At 45.3% G+C, this 25889-nt stretch overlaps 1 protein-coding gene across 3 annotated transcripts in view; it reads right to left on the bottom strand.

Annotated features, from left to right (window-relative positions):
- Positions 1-25889, bottom strand: part of NOL4L (nucleolar protein 4 like) — a gene marked incomplete at its 5' end in the record, with an annotated part of 135521 nt that overhangs the window by 67778 nt on the left and 41854 nt on the right. Inside the window, 5 exons of one of the 3 annotated variants that reach the window (XM_081196174.1) lie at positions 3358-3467; positions 7899-8019; positions 19560-19715; positions 23406-23531; positions 25451-25469. In XM_081196174.1, coding sequence (XP_081052300.1) covers positions 3358-3467; positions 7899-8019; positions 19560-19715; positions 23406-23492 — 474 coding nt within the window. Of the gene's footprint in view, positions 1-3357; positions 3468-7898; positions 8020-19559; positions 19716-23405; positions 23532-25450; positions 25470-25889 lie in introns of those variants that run through there. The other 2 variants (XM_081196172.1, XM_081196173.1) reach the window with 2 other exon arrangements.

The following is a 25889-nucleotide window of genomic DNA, read 5'->3' as shown; positions in this document are numbered from 1 at the left end:
TATGGGTTTTGTATATTATTGTATTTTTGTTTCGCTATGTTATGATGAAATAGTTTTTGTAGTGTTTGCTTGAAATGCATCCCTGTCTCTTTGTTGAGAGCTACTTTGGGCATGCACAAAGCTATTTTGATACCTGTGCATGTGAATTTTCCCCCAAGGTAGTATGCAAAAGCATAATGAAAACATGTGCCCTTTGCAAGACAGGTAGGTTTCAATTTCCACGTGATTTTGTTTTGCTTTGTTCTTAGCACAGATGTCCTGCACAAGAGTAATATTCAGCTACAGCAAACTACTCTTTGCAGGATCAGGGGTGGTGGCAATATCCCAAACATTTAGGAATGCTCCACAGGCCACCATAAGAGTTAAAACTTCAACCATGCATTCCCCACCACCACCCAAAAAATACAGCAGCAATAAAATACCAAATTATGATAATGAGGTCTTGCACAAGACATCCGTACTAAAAATTAAAAGAGAAAAGTCCAACATTTGCACCACAATTACAGTCTCCAGCATAATCGCCCCCAACTGAGTGTATGGGGATCTTCAGAGAACTCTTCAGCATGCGGTGATAAATGAAAATGGGTATTGGGGGCTACCACAAAGAAAGCAACTAGGTGGTGCTCAGGTATGGAGCAAACAGAAACAGAGGAGTTGCAATAGAGACCACCCACTGAAACATCACCACACCATGTGACAAACTTCCCACCACACCCCATCAGTGACTGAAGATGTATAATGGGGTATTTTTATGTGTTGGGTTTTCTGTGGTAAAGGGAAATTAAGATTAAATGTCTCAGGCAAAGGTGCATATCGCAAAAGAGTGGCTTGGCAGGACAATACCTTCAACACCACAGGTGCAATATTTCAGTCAGACACTGAACATGAGCCTAATAAATATTATTCTTTGTTTATGCTTGTGCAGTTGTAGGAATATATGACTCTCCAGGTCCCTCTAGTACTGTATTCTTTTTTTCAACAGTGACAGTCAGCTATCTCTGGGAAGCCCACAATCAGAGTAGGAAGGTCATGGTACCCTCCCCATTTTTTGTCCCACTCTGTCTTGAGCGCAACAGTCATTTGAAGAGGGGAAGGTTACCACTTGGACAGGTTACCAATTGCAGATTACGAGAAACGACAACACTACAAACATTTGGTTGAATCTCAGGTCAAAGCGATTGTGAGGGATTAGTCCATTTTAACAGATTACCCCCCTGACACTTCCTGCTCTCTTCATCCTAAACAAAATGATCCTTTCTTTGCCTGGCTTGGCTTGCTCTGTGTTTCAAAAATAAGGTGAATGTCCTCTCTCTTCCTAAAAGCAAATATGAAGCCTCATGGAAAGTGAAGAACCAGATTCCTTCAAAAACCTACACTTAACATCCTTGCCAGTCCCGATCAGGCAAAAAAACAAAAACTTGCCCATGTCCTGTTTGCTTTCTTGTGAACTGTCTCGCCAGAGTGGTGCATGCTCTAGTTATCTCACGCTTGGACTACTGCAACGCGCTCTACATGGGGCTACCTTTGAAGGTGACCCGGAAACTGCAATTAATCCAGAATGCGGCAGCTAGACTGCTGACTGGGAGTGGCCGCCGGGACCACATAACACCGGTTCTGAGAGATCTGCATTGGCTCCCAGTACGTTTCCGAGCACGATTCAAAGTGTTGGTGCTGACCTTTAAAGCCCTAAACGGCCTCGGTCCTGTATACCTGAAGGAGCGTCTCCACCTCCATCATTCAGCCCGGACACTGAGATCCAGCGCCGAGGGCCTTCTGGCGGTTCCCTCATTGCGAGAAGTGAGGTTACAGTGAACCAGACAGAGGGCCTTCTCGGTAGTGGCGCCCGCCCTGTAGAACGCCCTCCCATCAGATGTCAAAGAGATAAATAATTACCTGACATTCAGAAGACATCTTAAGGCAGCCCTGTTCAGGGAAGTTTTTAATATGTAACGCTGTACTGTTTTTAACACTGATTGGGAGCCGCCCAGAGTGGCTGGGGAAACTCAGCCAGATGGGCGGGGTATAAATAATAAATTATATTATTATTATTATTATTATTATTATTATTATTATTATTATTATTATTATTTCAGTCATTGCGGTCAGATCCATCAAATTAAAAAACTGGGACATGCAAGTCCTCTCCCGCTCTACAGCATGTTTTCAGATACAACAAATTCTAGTTAAAGAAAACAACCCCTTTCTCATCCCCTTCAAATACACACACATACATACAATCCAACACACCCAAATCATAAATTTGTTAGTCTTTAAGGCACTGCAAGATTCTGCAGTTCCCTTGCAGTTCCCTTGCAATGAACACAACTATTTTCTCACTATGGGGAGAAGAACAGCTGGGTAGACAAAGTAAAAGAAAGGGTTTGGAGCTCTTCCCCTCCATTGGTCCTCTGCTCCAAATCAGAGAACCACTCATAACTTGGCAGTTTTGGCCCTGGCCTGCTTCAAACTTGGCGAAATTACACTTCAGTTTAAAACCTTCCCTTCCCTTTCTTCTTCTCAGGTAACATAGCTAAAATTTGTTCTGTTCCTCAGCCAAAGCTGCACCCTTCACTTTAGCACTTTATCTTTAGCACTTTCATACTTAGCTTTAGACTAGGTTTAAACACAGACTTAGCAGCTACAGCAGAGCTGAGAAAATAGACAAAATAGTCAAGACACATATGTTATCCAGACTTTCTACTCCACAGAGAGATGGGACTAATAGTACGATCCTATAAATGACAACTCAGAGGCTATTGTGCTCAATAGGGCTTTCTTCCAGGCAAGTGGGTTCCATTGCAGTATTCGCAGAAGAACAACATTCAGCCCTCCAACTGCCAACTAATTCAGCTTCAGTCTGCTAACCTAAAACATTTTCTAAAATTATTTTCCAGCTTTGTTGGACCACCGTACGTCTTTCCTTATTTCTGTGCTCAGCCTTACATGCATGAATTCCACTAGAGAGAGATTCAGATTCCTGCTCACTTTCATGTTGCCAAAGGAAAAAACAACAACCTTCGTTTGCTTCTCTTCTTGGTGGAGCCCAAGATCTTTTGCACAAAGCACAGTTCTAACCTGTTTAGCTGGCAAGAGTGTCCTCCATTTACCAATTTAAGGCTAGGCTTTAAACAAAATGCCTTCACCCAGAGACCCCCTTCACTAGCCTCCTCCCTGGTTTTATTTATTCACTATATCCAGCCTGAAAGAGAGTTTTGTGTCATTCAAAAAGATGATGCACTGCTTTGTGAAACAGAGTTTGGTCCTGACAAAGGCAGCATTTAAAAACCACTGTACGCTTTGCACTGTACGCCTGCTAGATTAAGACTGATTTGATAAATTATGAAGAAAGAAGCTCACCTGCTCCTGGGAATTCATGACACGCAACTTCATCTGCTTCAGGTAGGTGGAGGTGAGAGGCATGTTGTAGTCAATGATGCCAGAGACCAGAGAGGAAGGAGGTTCATTTTCTGTAAATAAATAGAAAGGAAGAGGGGAGTCATTTGGAAGTTAGAAGCCCAAACAACATCTGTCCACCGTTTCCCCAAACTAAGGCCCAAACAAGACCCAGTGAGTGCACACATTTCCTGCTCCTATATAAAAGGAATGGAAGTGGGTTGATTAGGTCTATTTGTTGCAATGAAAGGTGCACAAGGGGAGCTGAATGCTTCCAAGCCTAATGAGTAACTGTAGAGAGTATATGCTCAGGAATCAAGAGTGGACTTTAGGCGCAGAAGTGGGCTCAGGTGTGCAATACCAGCATCTCTGACTGGTAGGGAGTATGAAGCTTCTGGATTGGCCAGGCTTATTATAGACAACAGGAGTCTGATCCTCCTCCCTTGTACTTTATGCCTGATGCTCTTCAGGCCATGCTTGCTGGGTCTGATGGGAGTTGTAGTTCAGCAACACCTGGAGGGCCAAAGGTTACCTATTCCCAACGGAGAGGGTTAAGTTTTGCGTCTACCTGCAATTCCATGGGGTTTTTTTCCCAATAGATTCATGTAACTAGAGTTGGCCCATGTCCTTTGTGAAAGTTGATCAAGTATAATCTAATCCATCTCTCCTTCATAGGTGACAAGGCTGCCTCCATCACCACCCTCTCCCTGCACAGAGAGAATGAAGCTTTGGAACAAAAGGGCCATTTGTTTTCCCTGCCCCTCCTGGCAAAGTGGCAAAAGGCTTGCATGTGAAGGATTAAAGAAAAAAGAAAAAAGTTTGGCTTGTGTAGATTATTTTTAAGGGCACCTATTGTGAAGGAACAACAAAAGAGTCTTCTGGCACCTAGGCGCTTCGTTGTTTTTGCTGCAACAGGCTAACATGGTTACCCTTCTGGATATTGTGGAACAGGCGCTTTGACAAGGACCTTCATTCATACTGTGCAGGATACAATCCATGTAGCCCCCATCTGGCCATAACCTCTGCAGCCAAATTCTCAGTGCAAAGCGGGGAGGAAGCAGAGCAAGGACGCAATGCTTGCTAAGAGCCAAGGAGCACATTGGAAAAAATATATCACAAGGCAGAAGGCCATTGTTATTTAGCAGATTAACAAGGGACATGTTTCAAAATCAACTGCAAATTGTTTTCATGAACCTGGCAAATGCCAGATTGCTGTTGGCAGGTGAGCATTCAGCACAAATATTCTTCTTCAGAATTTGCAGCCTTCAAAATCTTAACATCTGAGTCAGCCCTTCAAATAGGAGTTAATACCTGGGCCAACTTGGGAATGAAAAAAGATGCAGAGGAAAAACTAAGAGAGCTTGTTGTCAAGGCCACTTTTGCTTTCACAATGGCTCTTAAGGAAAATTGGCTACTGACCAGGGCCTCAGAAAATCCTGATATCTAAGACTTCAATATTATTAGCCATTAACACTTTCTATAGCACTTTCAGTTTCCAAAAGCCTTTACAAGCTTTATTTGCTTTTGTTTTGCAGCACCCCTGTGCCATGTAGTTTTTATGGCTCTCCTGGTGGCTTTAGAGATCAATGTCCACAGGATCCTTCTGGATCAGCTCTGTAGGCTAGGAGTTAGAGGCATGGTATTCCACTCCACTCAGGTCTGTTAGCAGTAGGCAACTTTTGCTAAGCCCCTTGGGTTTTAAGGCACAGAGTGCCACAGGATTCCCTCCTGAAGATGCTGCTGGAAGCATTTCACCTAGGGATCTGAGGCATGGTATCATCAGTATGCTGGCTATTTAATTGCTACTGGACCCAATTAAATAAATTGACTCTGGCATTCATAAACACCCTAGGTCCCAAATACTTGGAATAGTATCTCCTCCATATCTGACAGTCTGAGCCTTATGATCTGTGCAGAAGGCCCTTTCCATTGTTCCAGCAATTACTATGCTTCATTACATGGTGATCCATGGAGGACCCCAATATGGAACTCTCTCCCTGTGGCAAAACGGCTGTCCCCTTTATCAATTACATTTGCCAACAGCTGAAGACACACAACTTGAGGCAGGCACTTTGGGGAGCATATGCATAGTTAAGGAGCAGCGGCTGATTGGTTTTATCATTTTACTTATTGGTTTACGTGTACTTATGAGACACTTTAAGGGACGTGGGTAGCGCTGTGGGTTAAACCACAGAGCCTAGGACTTGCCAATCAGAAGGTCGGCAGTTTGAATCCCCGCAACAGGGTGAGCTCCCGTTGCTTGGTCCCTGCTCCTGCCAACCTAGCATTTTGAAAGCACGTCAAAGTGCAACTAGATAAATAGGTACCGCAAGTAGATAAATAGGTAAAGAAGCGTTTCCGTGCGCTGCTCTGGTTCACCAGAAGTGGCTTAGTCATGCTAGCCACATGACCTGGAAGCTGTATGCTGGCTCCCTAGGCCAATAAAGCAAGATGAGCGCCGCAACCCCAGAGTCGGCCACGACTGGACCTAGTAGTCAAGGGTCCCTTTACCTTTACCTATGACACATTTTATGTGGTGCTGAAAACCATCCTGCAATCCTATGGAACCAAGGATGAGTTTAAAATATAACAAACAAACAAAAATAACTACTCCCATTTCACAGGTAGGAAACTGAGGTTGAGAAGTTGTAACATGCCCAAGATGACTGTGTGAACCCATGCTAACGTTGAACCTGAGCTTTCTAACTCTTGAAAATGAAAATGAAAATAAATAATGCATTTAGGTGTGTTTTCAACTGACCTTCTGATTATTATGGGTTTTATGGGAGGGAGAATCAAATGTTCAAACTTGCCTCTAGATTATAATTTTAATTGTGCCTGGCTAGGGAGCAGGGATCACCAATATTTCCAATAGCAGCCTCCACAAAAGTAGCTCTGATCGACCCTCATGCTACACATTTTTTATGGGTAGGCCTTTGTATGTGCTAAAAAAGTTTTAGGTTCTGTGCCTAGGACACCCAAACAGGATATTGCAACTTGTGTACAAATTATGCAAACTGAGTTTCTGCACGCTTTTATTCTGCAGCTTTTATTATTTTCATATTTTCCATTCTGGTTTAGCTAGCCACTGGGAGTTCTGCAAGGTACCTGTGCCCCTCCCCCCCACCTCTCCCCCCCCCCCATGGCCCTGGCTTCTGAGGTTTCAGCCCACACCATTCCAAGCATCTGTTCACAGGCACCACGGCTCAGAGCCTGCTCCTTTCCCCCTACCCTGAGAGCCGAAGTTCTCTGCTAGCTGAATTCTGTGCTTAATACCGTACAGGATGTTTTCCCTGCCCTCCTGCGGAATTGCAGCAGACACATGGCAGCACCCTGGGTACAGGACGGAAAGATCATTGCTAAGCAAAGAAGAGAATGAGGCTCACAGTGCAGTCTAAACCCAAGACCCACCAGGGATGAGCAAGTTTGGATCTGGTGGATTTTGGGCTTTCCAATCTGAGCCAAAGCTCAGTCCCACACCCTGGTTCAAGCAGGGGCTCAGCCAGAGAAACTTACACCTGTGTAAGTCTTTGAGATAGGGGTATTTTGGGGAGAAGGCAAGGAGAGTCACCTGCTCCAGTCATGTGACCAAGTCCTCAAAACTCAAGCCCCACCCCTTCCAGATTAGATGACAGTAGCCCCTCCCATTGGTTCCTCAACAGAATGTAGAATAGGGGTCACTTACGCTGGTGTAAGCTATACCAGCTTCCCATGTTAAGGATTGCTCTGTAAAAAAATATTCAGCCACATTCATGAACCCAATGGGCAGCGAACAGAAGGCCACTTAGTCTTCCTTGGCCAGTGTTGCCCATTTAAGCTGCTATGGCTAAAGTCTCTGGGTGATTACAAACACAGAAGCATGCAGAAAAGGTCTTAGGAGATGTATTCCACACTAAAGGATTGGAAAAGTGAAACCAACAGATGGGATACCCCAATGCATAGGGCAGGGATTCCCAAACTGTGGCCCATGCACTACCAGTGGTCTGCAAGCTTCATTTAGGTGATCCGTGGCATCTCTCCACTAAATACTCACACTGATTTTTTAATTGTATTTTTATTGCTTCTTTTCTTTCTTATGTTGTATTTTATTGTAGAACAATTTGAATTCTATGGAACGCAAATCGTAATACAATTAAACACAACGTAAGAAAGAAAAGAAGCAATAAGAATACAATTAAAAATAACATAATCTACAATAGTGCATTAATACTGCTTCAAGAGGCAAACAAATCATGAAGTGATCCACCAAGACCATCAGCGATTTTGAAATGGTCCATCGACTAAGATGTTTGGAAATCACTGGTATGCAGCCTGTAGCTGCTATGGATCAAGTCAGACTACTGATGAACCAGTGGTTCATCTAACCCGGTACTGTCAATAATAATAATGATAATTTTTTTTCTTTATACGGCACCCAGCTGGCTGGGTTGCCTCAGCCACTCTGGGTGGCTTCCAGCAATACCGACTGGCAGCAGCTCTACAGGGTTTCATGGAGGGAACCTTACCAGTCCTACCTTTGGGCTCCACCCCATTGGAATTGAAATGCATCCTTTTCTGGCACTCAGTGCAGCTCATCAGGAACCTGGTCACAGCTTCTCTTGGAAGGAAGGCGTAAGTTTCAGCAATCTGGAGGAGAAACAAGAAGATGACATCGGTCCATATCCTGGATGAGTAAGTCAGCCCCACATGGGCATATTTTGCTTTGCTGTTTTAGTGCAGGTTCAATGTACAGAAAATCTCAAATTATTTGTTATTTATTTAAGAAATGTATATTCTGCTTTTCACTATATGTCTCAGAGCGACTTACAGGGAGGAGTAAAACATGTAGAAACTAGCCAACTGTACAAAGGTAAAAATTATACTTGTTTCACCCCCTTTTTTTTGCATCTGGCCCTATCCACCTCTGGGAGGTGGCCTCCAGAAGGTTACCTGGAAGGGAAAGTGGCCCTTGAGCTGGAAAGGGGTTCCCCATCCCTGGTTAGACAGTTCCCCTTAAAGTTTACCAAATTCTGCTTCCCTGCTTTCTGTTAGTTCTACTCCTGCCCCCCTAGAGCAACGGAGAACAAGTCTGCTCCTTCTTCTGCATGACAGCCCTTCAAATATTTGAAGACAGCTATCATGTCACCCCCTCAATCCTCTCTTCTCCAGGCTAAAGAGAAGAAGCACTCACTGATCTATTTCCTAAGGCTGTTCCCAGGGAGCTCTGTCACTGGGGAGGAAAATGAACATTCCCAGCTTTACCTAACAAAGACATTTTAGGTAGGTGCAGGAGATAGGCTTGATGACGCTGAGTGTTCTTCCAGAACTAATATTATTTCATTCCTGGTCCCTCCCAGGCCCATGAGATGAGGTGAGACAGTCGCCTTAGGCAGTAGATCTGGACCTGAAGAGGACACCACTTGTCCCTGCCATGTCCCTGCCTCCGTGAGCAAGCCACGGCACTGTCACAGGAACGCACACACCACTGCCTCCTTTGCCATGAGCAGCCCCACTGCTGCTACGGGTGTCCCCCACCGTAACTGTGGGTTTCTCTGGTCCCTCCAGCAAAACCCAGCCATATTCCAGAGCCTGGCCTTCACTGACGGAGAAAACAGAAAACAACTTCGCTTCAGAGCCCAGCTGTACAGCACCATGCACACTGCTGGTGTGATATAAATGCAAGATGCTGGCTTCAGCCTTTAAAGCGCTGAATGGCCTTAGATCAAGGTATCTGCAGAACCGCCTCCCCCACTATGATCCTGCCTGAGAACCCCATTCCACTCCAAAGGCCCTCTTCCATGGCTACTTCCCCTCTGGGGTGTGGTGGGAGGACCTTCTCAGCTGCAGCCCCCAGACTTTGGAACAGCCTCTGGCAGGACGGGGCGGTGTCACTGCCCACAAATTTCCAGCATGCTTTTAGACAAACTCTGTTTACATTTTCATTGTTACTGTTTGAATAATATACTGTTCTATTTGTAATTCTGTCATTAGCTGCCTTGAGTACAGTTTCTGTAGAAATGCAAAATAGAATATAATCTGTGCTTATATTTTGGAAAGTTGTTCACTGCACATTTGACCACCTCTTAAGCTATCATGATCAAATTTCGCATGATGATTCCTGAGATCAAGGACCAGGTTTTCATCTATGTTTGGTCACAGTTGGCTATCATTTTGAATCAAGATGCAAAACGGCGCTTACTTTAACCAACTGGTTTCAAACCTGTCCTTATTTTGGGAGGTTCTTAGAATTCTCAAGCAACACCAGGTACAACACTGCCTGTAAATGGTAAGTATGGAAGTAATAGCAGCTGTGACAGCAAGAGGTCACAGCAAGAGACCCAATGGCTCTCTGTTCTTTAGCCACTTTTGCAAACAATACTTTTGTAAGATCCCCTTCAGGGTACAGGTCTCCAATTGCCATTTCCCAAATACCCAGCACTTCTTCAGGCCCAATATCTGCAACTGCTTAGAAAGTCTCAGAACAGGGGAACCAGTTCAAATTTATTTATTTCTCTCATCATTTCAACCTACTCACCCTTCCAAGAACAATCCATTATTCTCCCTACCAAGGTTATGGCTAACAATGACAGCATGGTTTCTGCAGGGAACTGATAACACTTTAACAAATATTAACAACAGGCGGGGTTGTTTGCACTCTACTCCAAAAACAAAAAAAACAAAAAAAAACAAAGCCACCACAAACAAACCTCAATAAGGAAATCCTAATTTTGTGAGAAAGAAGCAAAAAAGTCCATGCTCAAAATAAAATTGACATATTTTCAACTGCCCCTCTGCCAACGTGATAGTTAGAATATGAAATTCTGAAAAATCTGGCTGGCTTCCATTATTTCTGTGATGGCATCTGAAGAATGTTAGTTAACGCTTTATTTTGTATTTTTGTAAACCACTTAGAGGGCTTTTAAAAAAATCAAGATGTAAATAAACTTAGATAGATAGATAGATAGATAGATAGATAGATAGATGATAGATAGATAGATAAGGCTGACATTTCCAGGGCCCAAATCTATGTTAGGTTTTGTGCAGTTAAATGTCTGAAGAACTATAGAAGAACAAGCATCACATCAGCATCAACAGTTCGAACATGCTGATTTTGAAAATGGAAGTACCATAGTCATTCCCAGGACCTACACCCAAGTACTTTGTGATACTCTTACCATAGCTTTTCATGAAAGACTGGAGAGCAGGTTTTGAGCAGGCTCAAAGTCTTGACTGCCCAGAGTAGCCTCGCGGAAGCTGCTTGATTGGCCAGAGGCTGTTCTGTGTCATTCCTGTTCTTTCTGCATTTGGTCCATTGTAATATTTCCAAAACTGATTAACTATGGTTGTGGCAAGAGTGCCAGGCTTAGTCTAACCTCCAGTGCCAGCACAAAGCCCTGAAAACAGACATCTTCTGCTTCTGTTGCTATTGTTATAGAATATATTTATCATCAGTAAGTAATTCACAACTCTTCCAATGCTCACAGGAATTATATAAGATTCCTGATGCTTCCATCTGCCCCCTTTTTACAGGTAGAGAAGAGTGACCAAAGGGGCAGCAACTTGCACCCAGGGCCATTAAGCAAAGTCATGACTGAACTGAACCGGGGGCATGGAGGAAGCTGCCTTATACTGCCTCTGTGGAGCCCAGTATTGTCTCCTCTGACTCACCAGGAGCAGTTCTCCAGTGCATCAAACAAGGTGGCATTTCCCAATCCCACTACCTGAGCTCTTTTCAACCTACGGAGTCTGAACTTGAAACCCTGGATGCGCAAGGCATGTGCTCTACAAGACTGAGCTCTGGCCCTTCCCAGGCACACTCACTGTGGGGTTAGAAAAGCCTTTTCAGTTTCCCCCTCCTGATTCCCTGCCAAAGTGGCCTCATTGTGCTGCTGCGAATGCCAGCGAGTCCCATGACAGAAGCGTGGGGCATTTCGTGTCTCAGCAGCAAACCAAGGTTTTAACACATTTGGAAACACAGAACCGCATGAACTGTCTGAGATCACGTTCTGGAAAAGAGATCAGCAATGTCAAGAACAAAGCCTTGGAAGAAGTGTCTCTTTGTCTGATTTCACAAACAAAAGCATAAGAGATCAGGCCGAGGAGACGTTTAGTCCAGGACAAGTTCCAGGAATGGAATAGCCCACCAGATGCCCCGTGAAACGTAAGGGCAGAGCAAAACAGGAATAGTCACCCCCTTCTTGCCTGCCCTCAGCATCTGATAGTCAGGTATACACTGCCTCTGAACATGGACATTTAGCCCTCACAACTAACGGTCATTTACCACCCTTGCCACTCCACCAATTTGTCTTAAAAGCCACCTCAGACAGAGGCCACTTCCACCTTTGAGGGTAATCAATTCCACATCTGTGGTGTGCCAGTCCTAAGCTTACTGCCAATTAATTTCCGTCCATTGTTGCTTAAAAGAGGCTTAAGTCCAGGAGTGGAATTCAACAGCACGCTCTTCCAGTCGTTTCATCTGCGCAAGCATGGCAGCCTGCCAGGCGGAACGGCACCTCCACTCTTCCCCCTGTAAACTGTTCTGTGGGTTCTCATGACTGCCGTCCCCCAAGCCAATCTCAAGGGGCACATGGAAAAGGAGCCCTGTTGCGCAAGTTGCTGAGCTTCCATTTCCACTGACAGGGCTAGTTAAGTGAATCCTGCCCTATGCCAGTATTCCCTGTTTCTGCACAACAACAACATGCATTAGGCATGTTGACATAATTTATTTATTGCACTTATATACCTTTCTGACAAGGCACCCAAGGTGGTTTGCAATTTTAAAATATCAACACAAATAATGATGTAAAATGTAAAGTTGGCCCGAACATTGTTGTACTCTGACACCCTGGTTCTAAATATATTTACTCGGCTTGCTGATTGTTGTTATGTTTGTTTGTTTTTTACTTTTACTGTTTGCCGCCCAGGAGACACTGCTAATTGTACAGCATACAAACAATGTAAATAAATAAGTATGCTTCACATGTTAAGGCAGCTTCAAAAATCATATTCAAGTATGCTTCATATTTTCAAGCCAGGTAATAGGGAAGAAAGATTTTACTTTAGGAAGGGGCTACACGTTCTGGCACCTTCAGCTAAAAGGTTCTCAGGTATAAAGGAAAACCTGAAGAGCTGCTGTCAGGCAAAGGAGAGAACACTGGCCTAAACACACCATTGGTCTCACTCTTTGTCTCACTGTAAAGCAGATTTATATGATCTGAACTGCAGCCTTACAAAAACACACACAACGGGCCTCATTTTTCATAGTAGGAGAACCATGCCTCCGGCAGGAGCGCTCAAATAATGGCCTGTTTCTCTGTGGCAAAAATGGGCAAGAGCACATGATAATGTGTATCATTAAGTTTGTGTCTCTTCTCAGGATCCAAAAAAATATGAAGGTCCTCTGCCAGATCTTTCAGATTAAATAGCTACATTATAGGAAGAGATGTTATTCAAATAAATAAATAGCTGTGGCATTAACCATATCGCTAAGTTAAAAAGAAAAGGTGGGATGGAGAGGAGGAGTAGGGACAAAGTCATATTAGAGACTAAACATTCTTAGCAACACTGGAGAAAACACCCTCTGTTTCCTGTTCCAATTAACCCTTTTCAGTTTGTGCGCTGAGAAAAACATATATGTGTACAGCAGTACCTCGGGTTAAGTACTTAATTGGTTCCGGAGGTCCGTTCTAAACCTGAAACTGTTCTTAATCTGAAGCACCACTTTAGCTAATGGGGCCTCCTGCTGCTGCCGCACCACCGGAGCATGATTTCTGTTCTCATCCTGAAGCAAAGTTCTTAACCCAAGGTACTATTTCTGGGTTAGCGGAGTCTGTAACCTGAAGCGTATGTAACCTGAAGCGTATGTAACCCGAGGTACCACTGTATGGTTTTTTTTTAAAAAAAATGAGAAGAACTTTAGGGCACATATCACATGAGCTCACTCTTAAAAATCAAAACAGAGAAGGAAAAGAGACCTGAACCTTTCTAGAAGAGAGAGAAGGAAAAAAAAAACCCAGTGATTTTAAAAGAGTGATTTTTTTTTTAAAGAAACACGGCACCCTGGTTTTTTCTTTAAAAAAAATAATAAAGATACCTATCTCCACTAAGTGGCAGCACAACCCAATTTTTGCTGGCAGGCTAAGAAGCAGCAGGGCAAAGAGCAAGGGGGGGCGACCTGGTCCCACACTGCTTTGGAGATGCCAAGAGGGTTGTTCCCTAAGCACTTGCCAAGGCCTCCTGGAGCCCCTTTTGGCTGAGTGGCCACCCTGCCTCACCTTCTTCTCTCAAGGACCCCACGAGTCATTTCTCAGCAATTCCCCTTTCAGGGGGATGCAATACAGAGGAGGCTGCTTGGCTAATCGGAAAATGAGCTGACAACTGCATCCCAGCTGTGCCTCATCTTGATCCTTCCATTTTTTAGTTCAAAGTGTGGCAAAAGCAGCAGTGAGTTTCATGAGCCGTTGGGGAAGCCATCCTGATCTGGAGGAGAAGAAAAAAAACAATCCCGAACTCTTCTGATCCCAAATGTGGAGATCTGAGCAAATTCACATGCTGCTTTCTGCCACTTGCATCTTCGCTTTTCCCCCTTGCAGGAGCAACCTGTTCTTGAGAGCAATGTGTAGCAGCTGGGATTTGGCTTACTTGGGCGGTAGCCTGTAGCAGCTTCCATTATCAGAAAAAATACAAAAAATAATAATGACAACAGACCACAATAGTTGCTTTGGCTAAAACTCTCCAGTTTCCAGCTCATTAGCACACTTTTCTTGCTGTGAGTCAGCTAGGAAAAGAGAGCATAGAATCATAGGATCATAGAATCATAGAGGCATAGTGTATTTAGAGGCATAGTGTCATAGAATCATAGAGTTGGAATAGACCACAAGGGCCATCGAGTCCAACCCCCTGCCAAGCAGGAAACACCATCAGAGCACTCCTGACATATGGTTGTCAAGCCTCTGCTTAAAGACCTCCAAAGGAGGAGACTCCACCACACTCCATGGCAGCAAATTCCACTGTCGAACAGCTCTTACTGTCAGGAAGTTCTTCCTAATGTTTAGGTGGAATCTTCTTTCTTGTAGTTTGGATCCATTGCTCCGTGTCTGCTTCTCTGGAGCAGCAGAAAACAACCTTTCTCCCTCCTCTATGTGACATCCTTTTATATATTTGAACATGGCTATCATATCACCCCTTAACCTCCTCTTCTCCAGGCTAAACATGCCCAGCTCCCTTAGCCGTTCCTCATAAGGCATCGTTTCCAGGCCTTTGACCATTTTGAGCAAGTAGAGTTGGTGTATGAATTGACCCTTACACCCTTGGCATGAAGCTCAAACTACTGAATCTGCTATTAATTACTTCAACGTGTTTATATACCCCCTTCTTCCAAGCAGCCTGGGCTAGTAGATAAGGATACACCCTATTATTAGCCTCCCGACAACCCTGTGATGTAGGTTTGGCTGAGAAAAAGTGCAGTCCAAATTCATTCACACTGAGCCTCATGTCTGGAGGGGGGGGGGGTGATCTGAAACCAGAACCCTCAGGTTCAAGTCCACCACTTCACGCACCTCATGCGCCTGGCCTGATGAAATCCCACAGGGTTTCCACAGGAATCTCAACCACCTGAAGCAGTGAATGACAACAATGGTCTTTCTTTAATGTGTCCCAACTGAGTCTTGGTAAACTCAGTGAATTGGTAAACAAGCAACTGATAACTGCTAGCTCCTCTAGCTGCCATATTAATAACTCTTCCTCTGCTGCTACCTGTCCAGAACATGGCCATATCGGGAAAGCAGGTGGGAAGTTACCCCTGGTGGTTCTGCAGCAGTACTAAAAACTCTGCCACTTTCGTGTTGTGATCTCATTTAGGAAGTTAGTCCCTTAGTGTGGACTAAGAGCTGTTTGTGGCGAGAATGCTGCTGTCCTGAAATACCTGCTCAGGTATGGGGACAGACAGATCTAAAAATGGCTTGGGCCCAAAACAATTTTCAGTTCCAGGGCTGAGTCCTAGAACAGGTGCAGAACTGCTTGTTGCCTTTGAGCATGTGCAGAATGCTTGCTGGAATTAAGGGAAGGGGCTTCCAGACTGGAGAGCATGACTCTAGGTGGTCTTCTGAGTCCTAGGATGGCCCCCTTACAGTGGGCAGTCTGTTTCAATGAGTCCGCGACTTGAAAGGCTGTCTAGTCCAAGGCAGTTTAAAGATAAACAACCATAAAAATGGGGGGCCTGAAATTGCTGGTCATCAGTTAATACCTGGACAGCCGACTAAGCAGGATTGCAGATCATGTTTCCCCCACTGCAGTGAGATGCACTGTATTTCTAGTCATCAGCTATTATTCCACAAGTTGGTATCCAACTAGGCTGTTCTGTGAGTGCAAGGATTTCCATTTGTACACCCCCCCTCCATGTGTCCAAATCTGCACTGATTTGAGATTTCTGCCAGGCCTTAAGATTCCTTGCATGGATTTTAGAAGGCAGAGAGTCCCCTGCACTGTGAATATTTTGAAAACTCAGGAACAGACTGAACCCCGAGAACAAATTTGAGGGTGGGGAGGAGAGGAGAGCAGGGAAGTCCCAACATTGCACAAGCAGAAATCATTGTGCCGATGGGATGCATTACTCAGCACTACTTTGGATAGAACCCAAACAGTACATAATGCACCTTTACATATAAATTAGCAAATACGTTAGTAAACTGCTATATATGCTAATTTATGCAAATCTGTGATGGGGCATAAGCGGCCACTCTGTTGAGTCCCAGGACCCTTTCAGAAACTAAGCACAGAGTAAGTGTCATTCTATGAGGAGGCAGCTGGATTGCCTGATGAGGGGTTAAAGTTCACTGTGTTTATGTAGTTTATCACAAAGCCCACTCCTGAGGCAGGTAGCTATGTAGTACAATGATTTCTCTGCCACCTCTTTAATTTCTTTTGAAGAAGTACCTTTCTTGCACTTCCCCATATTAGGGACACCAGACTGCAGCACTCTGCCAGTCCCCATGGGGCCCTTTCTTGCAAACAGTCAGCTAATTTATTTCTGATAGCCTACCTAAGCAAGCAGAGAATTACCTCCAGCTCCAAATTATCAACCTGATTGGCTGCCCTCTGGAAGTGGAAGACAAAGACGAACTCTCTGCTGAATCTGGCCTAGTTCTCACAGAGGTAGTAAACCTGCGTCTTGGGGTGTGCCACTTCAGACTGCAGGTAGGGACTCACACCAAATGCTCCCTCTGCCAAGAAAATCCCTACATGCACAAATGTAGCCTATTGCATAGAAGGCTAGGCCTTTTTTAAAATCTTCCCTAGCTTTTTTATGTTCAGGGCACTTTTGAATTTAATTTTACCATTTTGGCATGGGGGCTCATTTTATCACGCGGACCCTCACCTGCATTCCGAAGTGGTTCAACCCAGAGACACAGTGCTGGGGGGCGGGCAAGCACCGACAGAGGTGGCAGCAGAGTCCCTCCCACCGAGACAGGGTTCACCCCTGAATCTGGCATCTCCATATTAATTCTGGTCCAGTGCGGCATCCCCGATGGGGGCACCAGAAAGGGAAGGTGGCTCAGAGCCCTCCCAGGTCAGGAGGGGATACAGGCCTGCTAATGTGATGAGATCAGCTCAAGCAGAGGGGTGGAGCGCGGCGGCAGAGCTGCGGCTTTGCTGGCCTGAGAAAAGCAGGCAGATCCAGCCTGCTCCCCTGAGGCTCTGAAAGGCATAGATTAGCACTCCCCGGAGCCAAATTGAAGGCATTGGGGGAGGGCCAGAGCTGTCTACTGTCGAAACAAGCAGAAAGTTTCCTGAATTGTAGTTGTACTGGTGGCCTTGCCCTCTTCCATTATGGAGAGGTCATCCGCCGATAGGCAGAGAAAATCGGCACAGACAATAGCTTTGCTAGCTGCGTGCAGAGGCAACGGCAGGGGCAGCCTCCAGGTTGCCCAACCTGCCGCCGCTGTTAGGGGACAGGGAATATGAACAGGAGCTCTTTGCTCCCTGGGAAATATGCCAGAGGCAAACAGAGCCCAGCTGGGGAAGGGAGGGACAGGCCTGCATTGCAGGAAGTCAGGCAGCCATGTGCCCTGTGGAGGATGGGCTCTGGTGAAGAGGTTAGAGAGAGGGAGGGAGAGAGGGAGAAGCGGAGTCTTCAGCTGCACATTTAGCCCCCTGGATCTCCAGCAGCAACCAAATTGCTGGCAGAGGTAGGGGGGCCATGGCCGCCTTGCAATTTTTCAAGCAAGCAGAAATCCAAATGTCACAGGAAACCACAGTGCAAAAGCTGCAAGCTGTGCAGCCCTCGGAACGCCTCGCTTGCTGCATTCAGTTGCTTGGTGCCCCAGGAATAAACAGAGCAGCAAAGAATTAGGCAAGAGATTGTAGGCCCCAAGTAAAGAAGGAGAATGGAGAGGCAGAAGCTGCCCCAATGTTCTCCTACTAGCAAGACCCCGGGGGCCAATTCATCTCCAGTCTAGCTAATGTGACTGAAATAGGGATATGTGGAAAGAGATTGAGCATGTTACATGGGAAGGGACAGGGAAGCATGTGTTATTACTAAGGATAACAACTGAATAAATAGCATTCATTCAATTGAATAATAGTCACTCAATTTGATAAATACTTCAATGAATAACATAAATGTATAGCCCACCACACAGGAGCATTTAGCAATGAAAGCTGAGAAGCAAGCATAAAATGTTACATCAAAATTTAAATGAAACATTCATTTCAGGAGTACGGGCATGACAACTGCTGGATTCTCCCAATCTGTTGTCCAAATTTGCTTGGCGTATAATTTTAATGTGCACAACGGGGCCACCTGTCCCGCTAGTCAGCATCCTACTGGAACCTCTGGGAGATTCTGCAAGCAGTAGGAGATAGCAATACGGAGGACTGTAAGTCCTAGGAAAACTAACAGTCTGGGCCAAGGAAAACTGAATTCTGCATCTTGAATAAAAATGTCAATTAAGCCAATCTATTCCCATGTTAGTGGTGTTTTTAGTTCTATAGACTTGTTATTATTTCCATTATACCAAAAGTCTGGAATATATTACTGATGTCTCTGGCCCCCTTTTTGTCTCTGTTTCAATATTTCTAACCTGTGGTGATTCTGTTTATGCTTAATTTTGCATTTAATAAAAACAACTTTTAAAACCTCAAGCCAATCTATATGTATTTGATTATTCTGGGGATGCCATCATCTTCTTCTGCTTATGAAGGGGAAGGGCAAAAAGCTGGCTAAGAGTTTTTGACGTCCTGCCTTCTGATTTCTGGCTTAAGAAGACTGGAACCTTCTGCGTTCCAGATGTGTGCTCAACTTCTGAGCTTCTGAGAAGATACCATGATCACACATTCAGATCTAAGCTAGGTCTGCAGCACTGAGGACTAGACACCTGCTTTTTAAAAAACAAACAAACCAGCAACCGGCATTCTACAGCCAACACCAAATGTGAGGCAGAAAAAACATACTTGGCCTGTCTCAAAATACCTTCCCAGTCTCTGAATATGAAGTTTGCATGTACGGTTATCACAGTAGCCCAAGAGCTACTAGGCCTCTTTAGCATTTGTCCTAATTCTTTTTAAAGCCGTTTATGCTAATAACCTATCACAAAATCCATTACAGCAGAGCCAGAGCAGTGTATGAGCTGCAAAAGACCACCATAAATGCATGAAGCGGTTTTAGGCAATCTACCATCTTTCCAGCTTCGGCCCCCTACCCAATTCCATTCACCGTATTGGTTTAATACTACTGCTGATGATGATCTACCTCATAGGGCTGTTGTAAGGACCCAAGACAATGCCCGTGAAACACCTTTGAGCACCCAGGAAACATTATATATATCTTAAGTATTGCTAAGCTGTGGCAAGACGTTCCATAGGCTGAGCATGCGCTGAGTGGTGGAGTCCTTCCTTTGTTTAAGAAGCATTTCCTTTTCATCCTGCATGGATGGTCACTGCCTTCCCTGTGCCTTGATGCTCATGCCTGGCCCCTCCCTTCTGTAAGCACATCTGCCATGACCAGCTCCTCTCCCCCCACCCTTCTTCTACTGATGCCCACTCTGATCCCTCTTAGCCAGTCCTTCTCACATGCAGGAGCCTATTCCCTAGTCAGCCCCCCTCTGGGTGTGTGAAAAGGGGGGCATAGTGGGATGTGGCCACTGGCCCATTGGGGGCCTCTGTCAGTAGTACAAAGACAGGAATCTCACCGCCCGGTAGGTCTTCTTCTGCCCGGCATGTTTGGGTGCTTTGCCTGGCTCCGCCGAGCTCTCCACATGCATCGAGTAGATGATGTCAAAGAAATCTTCCACCACAGCGACGCGCTTGAGAGCGATGCCCTCGGGCTCCGACAGACCATCTGCCCCCTACAACAGCGCAGGCAAGTCAAGTTAGTCTCAGGAATGGGTGACAGAGGTGAAGAAAAGGGCTGCAGGATAATATGAGCGGAGGGAGGGAAAGGGAGAAACACAGAATCCCACTCCTGCCAAGGTCTGAACGTGTAAGGAGAAGGGGTGTCTGAGGAGGTTCCTATCAGGGCAAGGAGTGTGATATTTGCTGCTGCTGCTGCCACCACCAGAGACCAAAGCCAAAATGGGAGAGGTGAAAGCAGGAGAACCCATGAAGAAATCCTCCTCTTCTTATTTATAGCAATCTCATCAACAGACTGGGGTGTTGTTTTTTGTCTGCGCCACCTCCATCACCCCCCTGCTGGCTACACAATGCTGGCTATCAATCAGCAAAAGAACTGCTAGTTGTTAAACACCTGCCTTTTAATCGAGCAATTTCAACAAAGTTGCACATTATCAAGAGAAGCGACTTCCTGATATATTGAAAGAAACGTAAAATTATGTAGGATTTATTAAGTAAGCATCTACCACTCAAGCTTAGAAGATAGGTGACATATTTATTAAGGTTTTCTTCATTATTTAATACAGTAGCATACCAGAGCCTCTCCACCAGCACACACACACACACACACACACACACACACACACACACACACCATACTCACAAAACTTGACAGATGCATTTAAAACAAGAGCTCCTGGAGGGATCCTATTCCCGCCGGAAACAGCAGGATTTGTACTTGGTGCTGATTTTACATAGCGCCAAATGCAAGGACTCTTGCAAGGGACCACTGGCTTCAAGAGTGCACTCCCAATTGTTTCCTTGCAAAGGGAGCTTGCGTCCAACACTGCTTAAATGCAGTGCCAAATGCATGTCCCACTGCTTCCTAGAAGGGAGGGATCCACCTGATCTCCTATGATGTTATGTGATTGTTCACAGTGGTTCCCCAACCCTGTCTTAAAAAAAATAGTTGCACAATTAACATCTTGCCCTTACAAATTCATATTGGATTCAGTTCACAAAATCAATGAAAACTTTTGGTGATTAACCTATCAACTCTAAATCTATTTGCTAAGTGTTCTGAACTCTGAACCCCCTCCTTTAACAATGTGCCACCAGCATGAACCCTGCTCAGCTAGAAATTCTGTAGTGTCTGGAAAGAAGAGAAATAAAGGGCATCGTAAATCAATACAAAAAAAGTATACATGTAAGCCAACTGCCCACAACTTTGTTTTGAAGTCTTAGCACTCATTGGACAAATCTTGAAAGCTGGTTGATGCGGCAGAACATTCTCCACATGTTGTTCCTTGTAAACATAAGGGCTAGAAACTTGTTTTATGGCAAAAAGGAAAAGAAAGCTGCAATTTCGAGAAAGGTGCCTGGGTGTCCTTCTCATTACTACACTACTGACCTGACTCGTTGCCTGGCCATTTAGAGCGCTACGTGTCACACATTCCCCATGCGTACTGCAAATGTCCAGTGTGCTGAATGAGCATGCCAAGGATTGCTCTAGTATAGAAGGATGTTTCAGCTTGCAGAAGGAGAGCTAGGGCAGGGAGCAGGCTAGACAGGTGCGTCCATCAACACACATGTGCACACACACATGCCGTCTAGACCAATAAGCAGGGCACCTTTTTCACCTTGAGGCTAGGATCCCTGGAGGAACAGGACTGAGTCACCCTCCTCCCCGCCTCTGACCTTTCCCAGATTTCACATTCATTTTCTTTCTCTCTCTGACATACAGCCAAACAGTAGCTGTGCAGCTAAGCTTGGAGTCCAAGTACAGGATGCTCTTAACCAGCCACGTGGCAGCAGGACAGAAGAGGCGAATGCCACTGAGCATCTTATCTGTCTGACATAAAGGGCGCTGGCTCATCCTAGCAAGACTTGCCAAGGGAAAGGAGGCCTGCCTTGTTCCCTAGCTAGTTATTTGTGCCACACCCACAGCTCGTGCGCCACGAAATCTGGTGGAAAACGAGATCTTGAAGGAATGGGGCAAGCATACTTTGTCTAAAGTTTGGAAATCATGCAGTTACAGTGCTGATTTTTCAACACGTCAGACAAGGGTGCTGAGGAGCTCATAGAAAATATGCAATTAAGGTGTCACTGGCTGTCAACTACAGCTGGCTCAGAGTTTGTGCACACATATGAGTGTGCTGTTGTTTGCATTCACAGAAACCACTCATTCACAAAAATTACACAGAATTCACTGCTGAGATGTGGTGATGGCCACTGGCTTACAATGGCTTTAAAAACAAAAGTTGAACAAATTGATGGAGGGTGTCAACCAGTAACTGTTAGCCATGATATCTAAATAGAACCTCCATATTCAGAGTAAGTATACCTCCGAATACCAGACACTGGAGACAACAGCAAGGGTAGACTGCTGCATTTATACTGTTTTTGCACTTCTCAAAGTCTTGTATTTAGCCTAATCCGCATGGGCTCTCATGCAATCATGCAACTGCGTACACAACTACATATTTAATTACTCTTCTAACAAGCCTTTGTACTTTCATAGGGAAAGAGCCCGATCTGAAACTCTAAAGAACCACTGTCAATCAACATAGACAATACTGCATGAAGGATGTCATCGGCCTGACACACTATAAAGGAGCTTCTACGTTCCTCCTTATGTACTTAACAAACCCCTGCTGTAACCAGACCCTTGAGAGATTTCTTTTTAAGATCAGTGCTTAATGCAAGAAATCTTCCATTTCAGTATAAAGTGAAGCAAACTGTGTCATAGATGAGGGCAAAACTAATCCCATCTCATGTTTTCAAATGGGAGCTTCTGGACATTCTCTTTCTCAGCACCCTAAGGAAGATTTGCAGGCTAGTCTTATGCAGTGACCTCAAGTCCAGTGACCTCAACAGACTTCAGCACACCTAACCCTTAACAGCATTGACTACTTAGCTGTATTTACATTCTCTGTGCAACCAAGAAACTTGCACAAAAGATATATGAATACCTCTACTTCTAAAAGAAGTAGGACCAGTAAAAACGCTGCCAATTTTAAATTTACTATACTGTTTTAAATATTATTTTATTAATTTGTTGTTGAATAGAGGTACAGAGTGGGACGCGGGTGGCGCTGTGGGTTAAACCACAGAGCCTAGGGCTTGCCAATCAGAAGGTCGGCGGTTCGAATCCCCGTGATGGGGTGAGCTCCCGTTGCTCGGTCCCTGCTCCTGCCAACCTAGCAGTTCAAAAGCACATCAAAGTGCAAGTAGATAAATAGGTACCGCTCTGGCGGGAAGGTAAACGGCGTTTCCATGCGCTGCTCTGGTTCGCCAGAAGCGGCTTAGTCATGCTAGCCACATGACCCGGAAGTTGTACGCCGGCTCCCCCGGCCAATAAAGCAAGATGAGCACCGCAACCCCAGAGTCGGTCACAACTGGACCTAATGGTCAGGGGTCCCTTTACCTTTAGAGGTACAGAGAATCCTAAGCTCCCTGCCATTTCACTAGGTTATCTCTCAGGCAAGCCCATACCATGCACTAAGAGGATGGGGGGATGATGATGATAGCGTCTTGCTAGTAATATTATCATGCCCTTTGTGCAGGTGCGGGCAGAAAAGAGGTCTGAACAGGGAACCTTCTGGGTTCTTAGATACCATACAATACTACCTCTGGGTGGTGAGGCAGGGTTAGGGGGACAGACAAATATGCTGACAGTTTCCCAGGCCGCTGCTTGAACCTGTTACCTTTTCTGAATCCTTGGAGGTGGCAATAGAGCTTCCAGCATCTGCACCTCCTCTATCTGCCTGCCTCTTCAACGTCTGCTTCTTCATTCTTGGGCTTATTTTCTGCCCCTCATTAGCAATTTCAGTCTAAGAGGAATGACAAAGTGTCACAAAATGAAAACAGACGGACACACGCTCTCTTTGTGTTTCCTCCCTGACAACGTAACTGACTTTAAGACCTTGAGGGCAGAAACCCAACTTCTTTTTTTGGCCCAAGTCCCTCTGTAAATTATCAGATCAGATGCTGTTCACTTGTCAGGATCCCTCCCCTTCCACAACCAAGTGACCATTCCTGCTTAGAAAATTGGTGGGTAAGAATAGCAGTCACTCAGGCTTCAATCTTGCCTCGGACCTTTAGAGACACTTATCTAGCCCAACCTCCTCGAGGTTTCTGGACACCCTACACATAAATCGTACCTTGCAAGAGATATTTATTGTCTCTCCTTAAAGGACTCCAGAAGATTCCACAACTAGCTAAGCCTGTTCCATGGAAGCCCAGCTATGTGTCCCTATTTCCAACTTAGGCTGCAATCCTCAGCTGGGAGTAAGATCCACTGAACTCAATGCAACTTGCTTCTGAGTGTAGAAGGCTGTTAATTTGCTACAGTCAGGGTTAAATGCAGTCTCCCTGGCCCTGCTTCTCTGCCTTTAACAGAGCCTGACATCCAGAAATTTAACAAGCTCAATTTTCCCCTGGCTTGGAAATAAGTGGTAGGAGCACTTGTTCAATTTCTATGTCAGGCTACTGTCAAAGGCTCAGGGGCAGTTTTGGGGTGGTTGGGGTTTTTTTTTGGTAAGGTATCTCTCCTGGCTACTATTGGAACCCATTAAACTTCCCTTCAACAGACCCTTGCAATCTGCCGTTCTCTCTCTTCTTCACCGCTGCCTTTCGCATTATAAAAAAACACCTAACATGTCTCTCTTTTGGCTCTAAGCTGAACACACGCTCTACTTTGGTTTTCTAGTGAAAATCAACAGATATCTCCGCTGAGGCCTCTCACATACCAAACAGTGGAGAACTGCCAACCCTTGCCAGGCACTTTCTAAAATGCAACCTATAAAGGAACTGCCCAGCCCCCAAATTAGTCCAGCCTCCCCTTGCCCCACCCTCTCCAGCTCCCATCTGCAGCTCAACGTGCAAGTGTGAGACCTTTTGCATTATACGAAAATACGTAAGAATTCAGACATCCCCATGATTGGCATTAATGCTGGTAGTTTTGGGCAGCACGCCACCATAGCTGATCCTGGGATGGCCAGCGAGTCTCAAGCAAAAGCCTGTGTGCTGGGTGGCTATAGGAAGGGAAGGGTGTTCTCAGGAATAGCACTATCATTTCCTTGATGGAGGGGCGGCGGAGTGGATTTGAGTCCCCCTCTGCATGTAGCAGCAGTATCAATAGGCTCCATACCAACAGCAACTATCCATTTTGTTTATTTATGGAGGAAACGTATGGAGATCTTTTTCATTTGCATTCCCGAAAGGGGAATATATTGGAGGGGGAGGCTGGGGGGCTTCCTTCCCCCTCAGCTCATGTGGGCAAATTGTGGGCTGCTTGGTTCTTGTAGAACCATATGGGGAGTGAAAACACTAAGAGAGTAGAAATGGGGGAACTCTGCCACAGATTATTAGTGCTGAGCTGCCCAAAGCCAAACAGTCGTAAGGACTACTACTCCGAAAGGGAGCGCAAGAGAACGCGAAGCTTGGAACCCATTTCCCCATCACTTCCCTTACAGCAAAAAATCCAAAAAGCACAAGACCTCCCAACCAACTATAACCGTGCAACCTCAATTTGCCAGTTTATGATGGAATCCCACCCGAAAACAGCAGCTTCCTAGAAGCACCTGCCTCCAGCTCTCATATTCTTTCCCTTTCATCTACACTGCCTTTCGCATCTTTCCATCTGGCTGTTTCTTTCTGTTGCACTGCCAACACAAAACACGCTTCTTCTTTCCACCACCCACAGGCTCCACACACACGCAAATGTACATATTATATATAATCACCAAACCTAAACTAGCATTCAACTACTTTCACATTCGTGGCTTCCCTCTGGGCAGGCATGTCCAAGGGGGAGATCTACTGGTAGATCAAGGGCTGTTCCTGGTAGATCTCTGGTCCGTCAGTTATCTCCTTCTCCCTCCACAAAAAAGGGGGAGGGGAACCAACTGCCAGTTTTTTTAATACTATGAGATCGCAGTTTATCTGGAGTTGGATATCCCTGCCTCTGGGGAACAATGGGCACTCGCTATATATATGTTGTTGTTGCTGTTTAGTCGTGTCCGACTCTTCGTGACCCCCTGCACCAGAGCACGCCAGGAACTCCTGTCTTCCACTGCCTCCCGCAGTTTGGTCAAACTCATGCTGGTAGCTTCAAGAACACTATCCAACCATCTCGTCCTCTGTCATCCCCTTCTCCTTGTGCCCTCCATCTTTCCCAACATCAGGGT

This window comes from Podarcis bocagei, assembly GCF_964188305.1.
Source record: "Podarcis bocagei genome assembly, chromosome: 5".
Classification (NCBI taxonomy): domain Eukaryota; kingdom Metazoa; phylum Chordata; class Lepidosauria; order Squamata; family Lacertidae; genus Podarcis; species Podarcis bocagei.
This window is presented reverse-complemented; position numbering and strand designations above follow the sequence as displayed.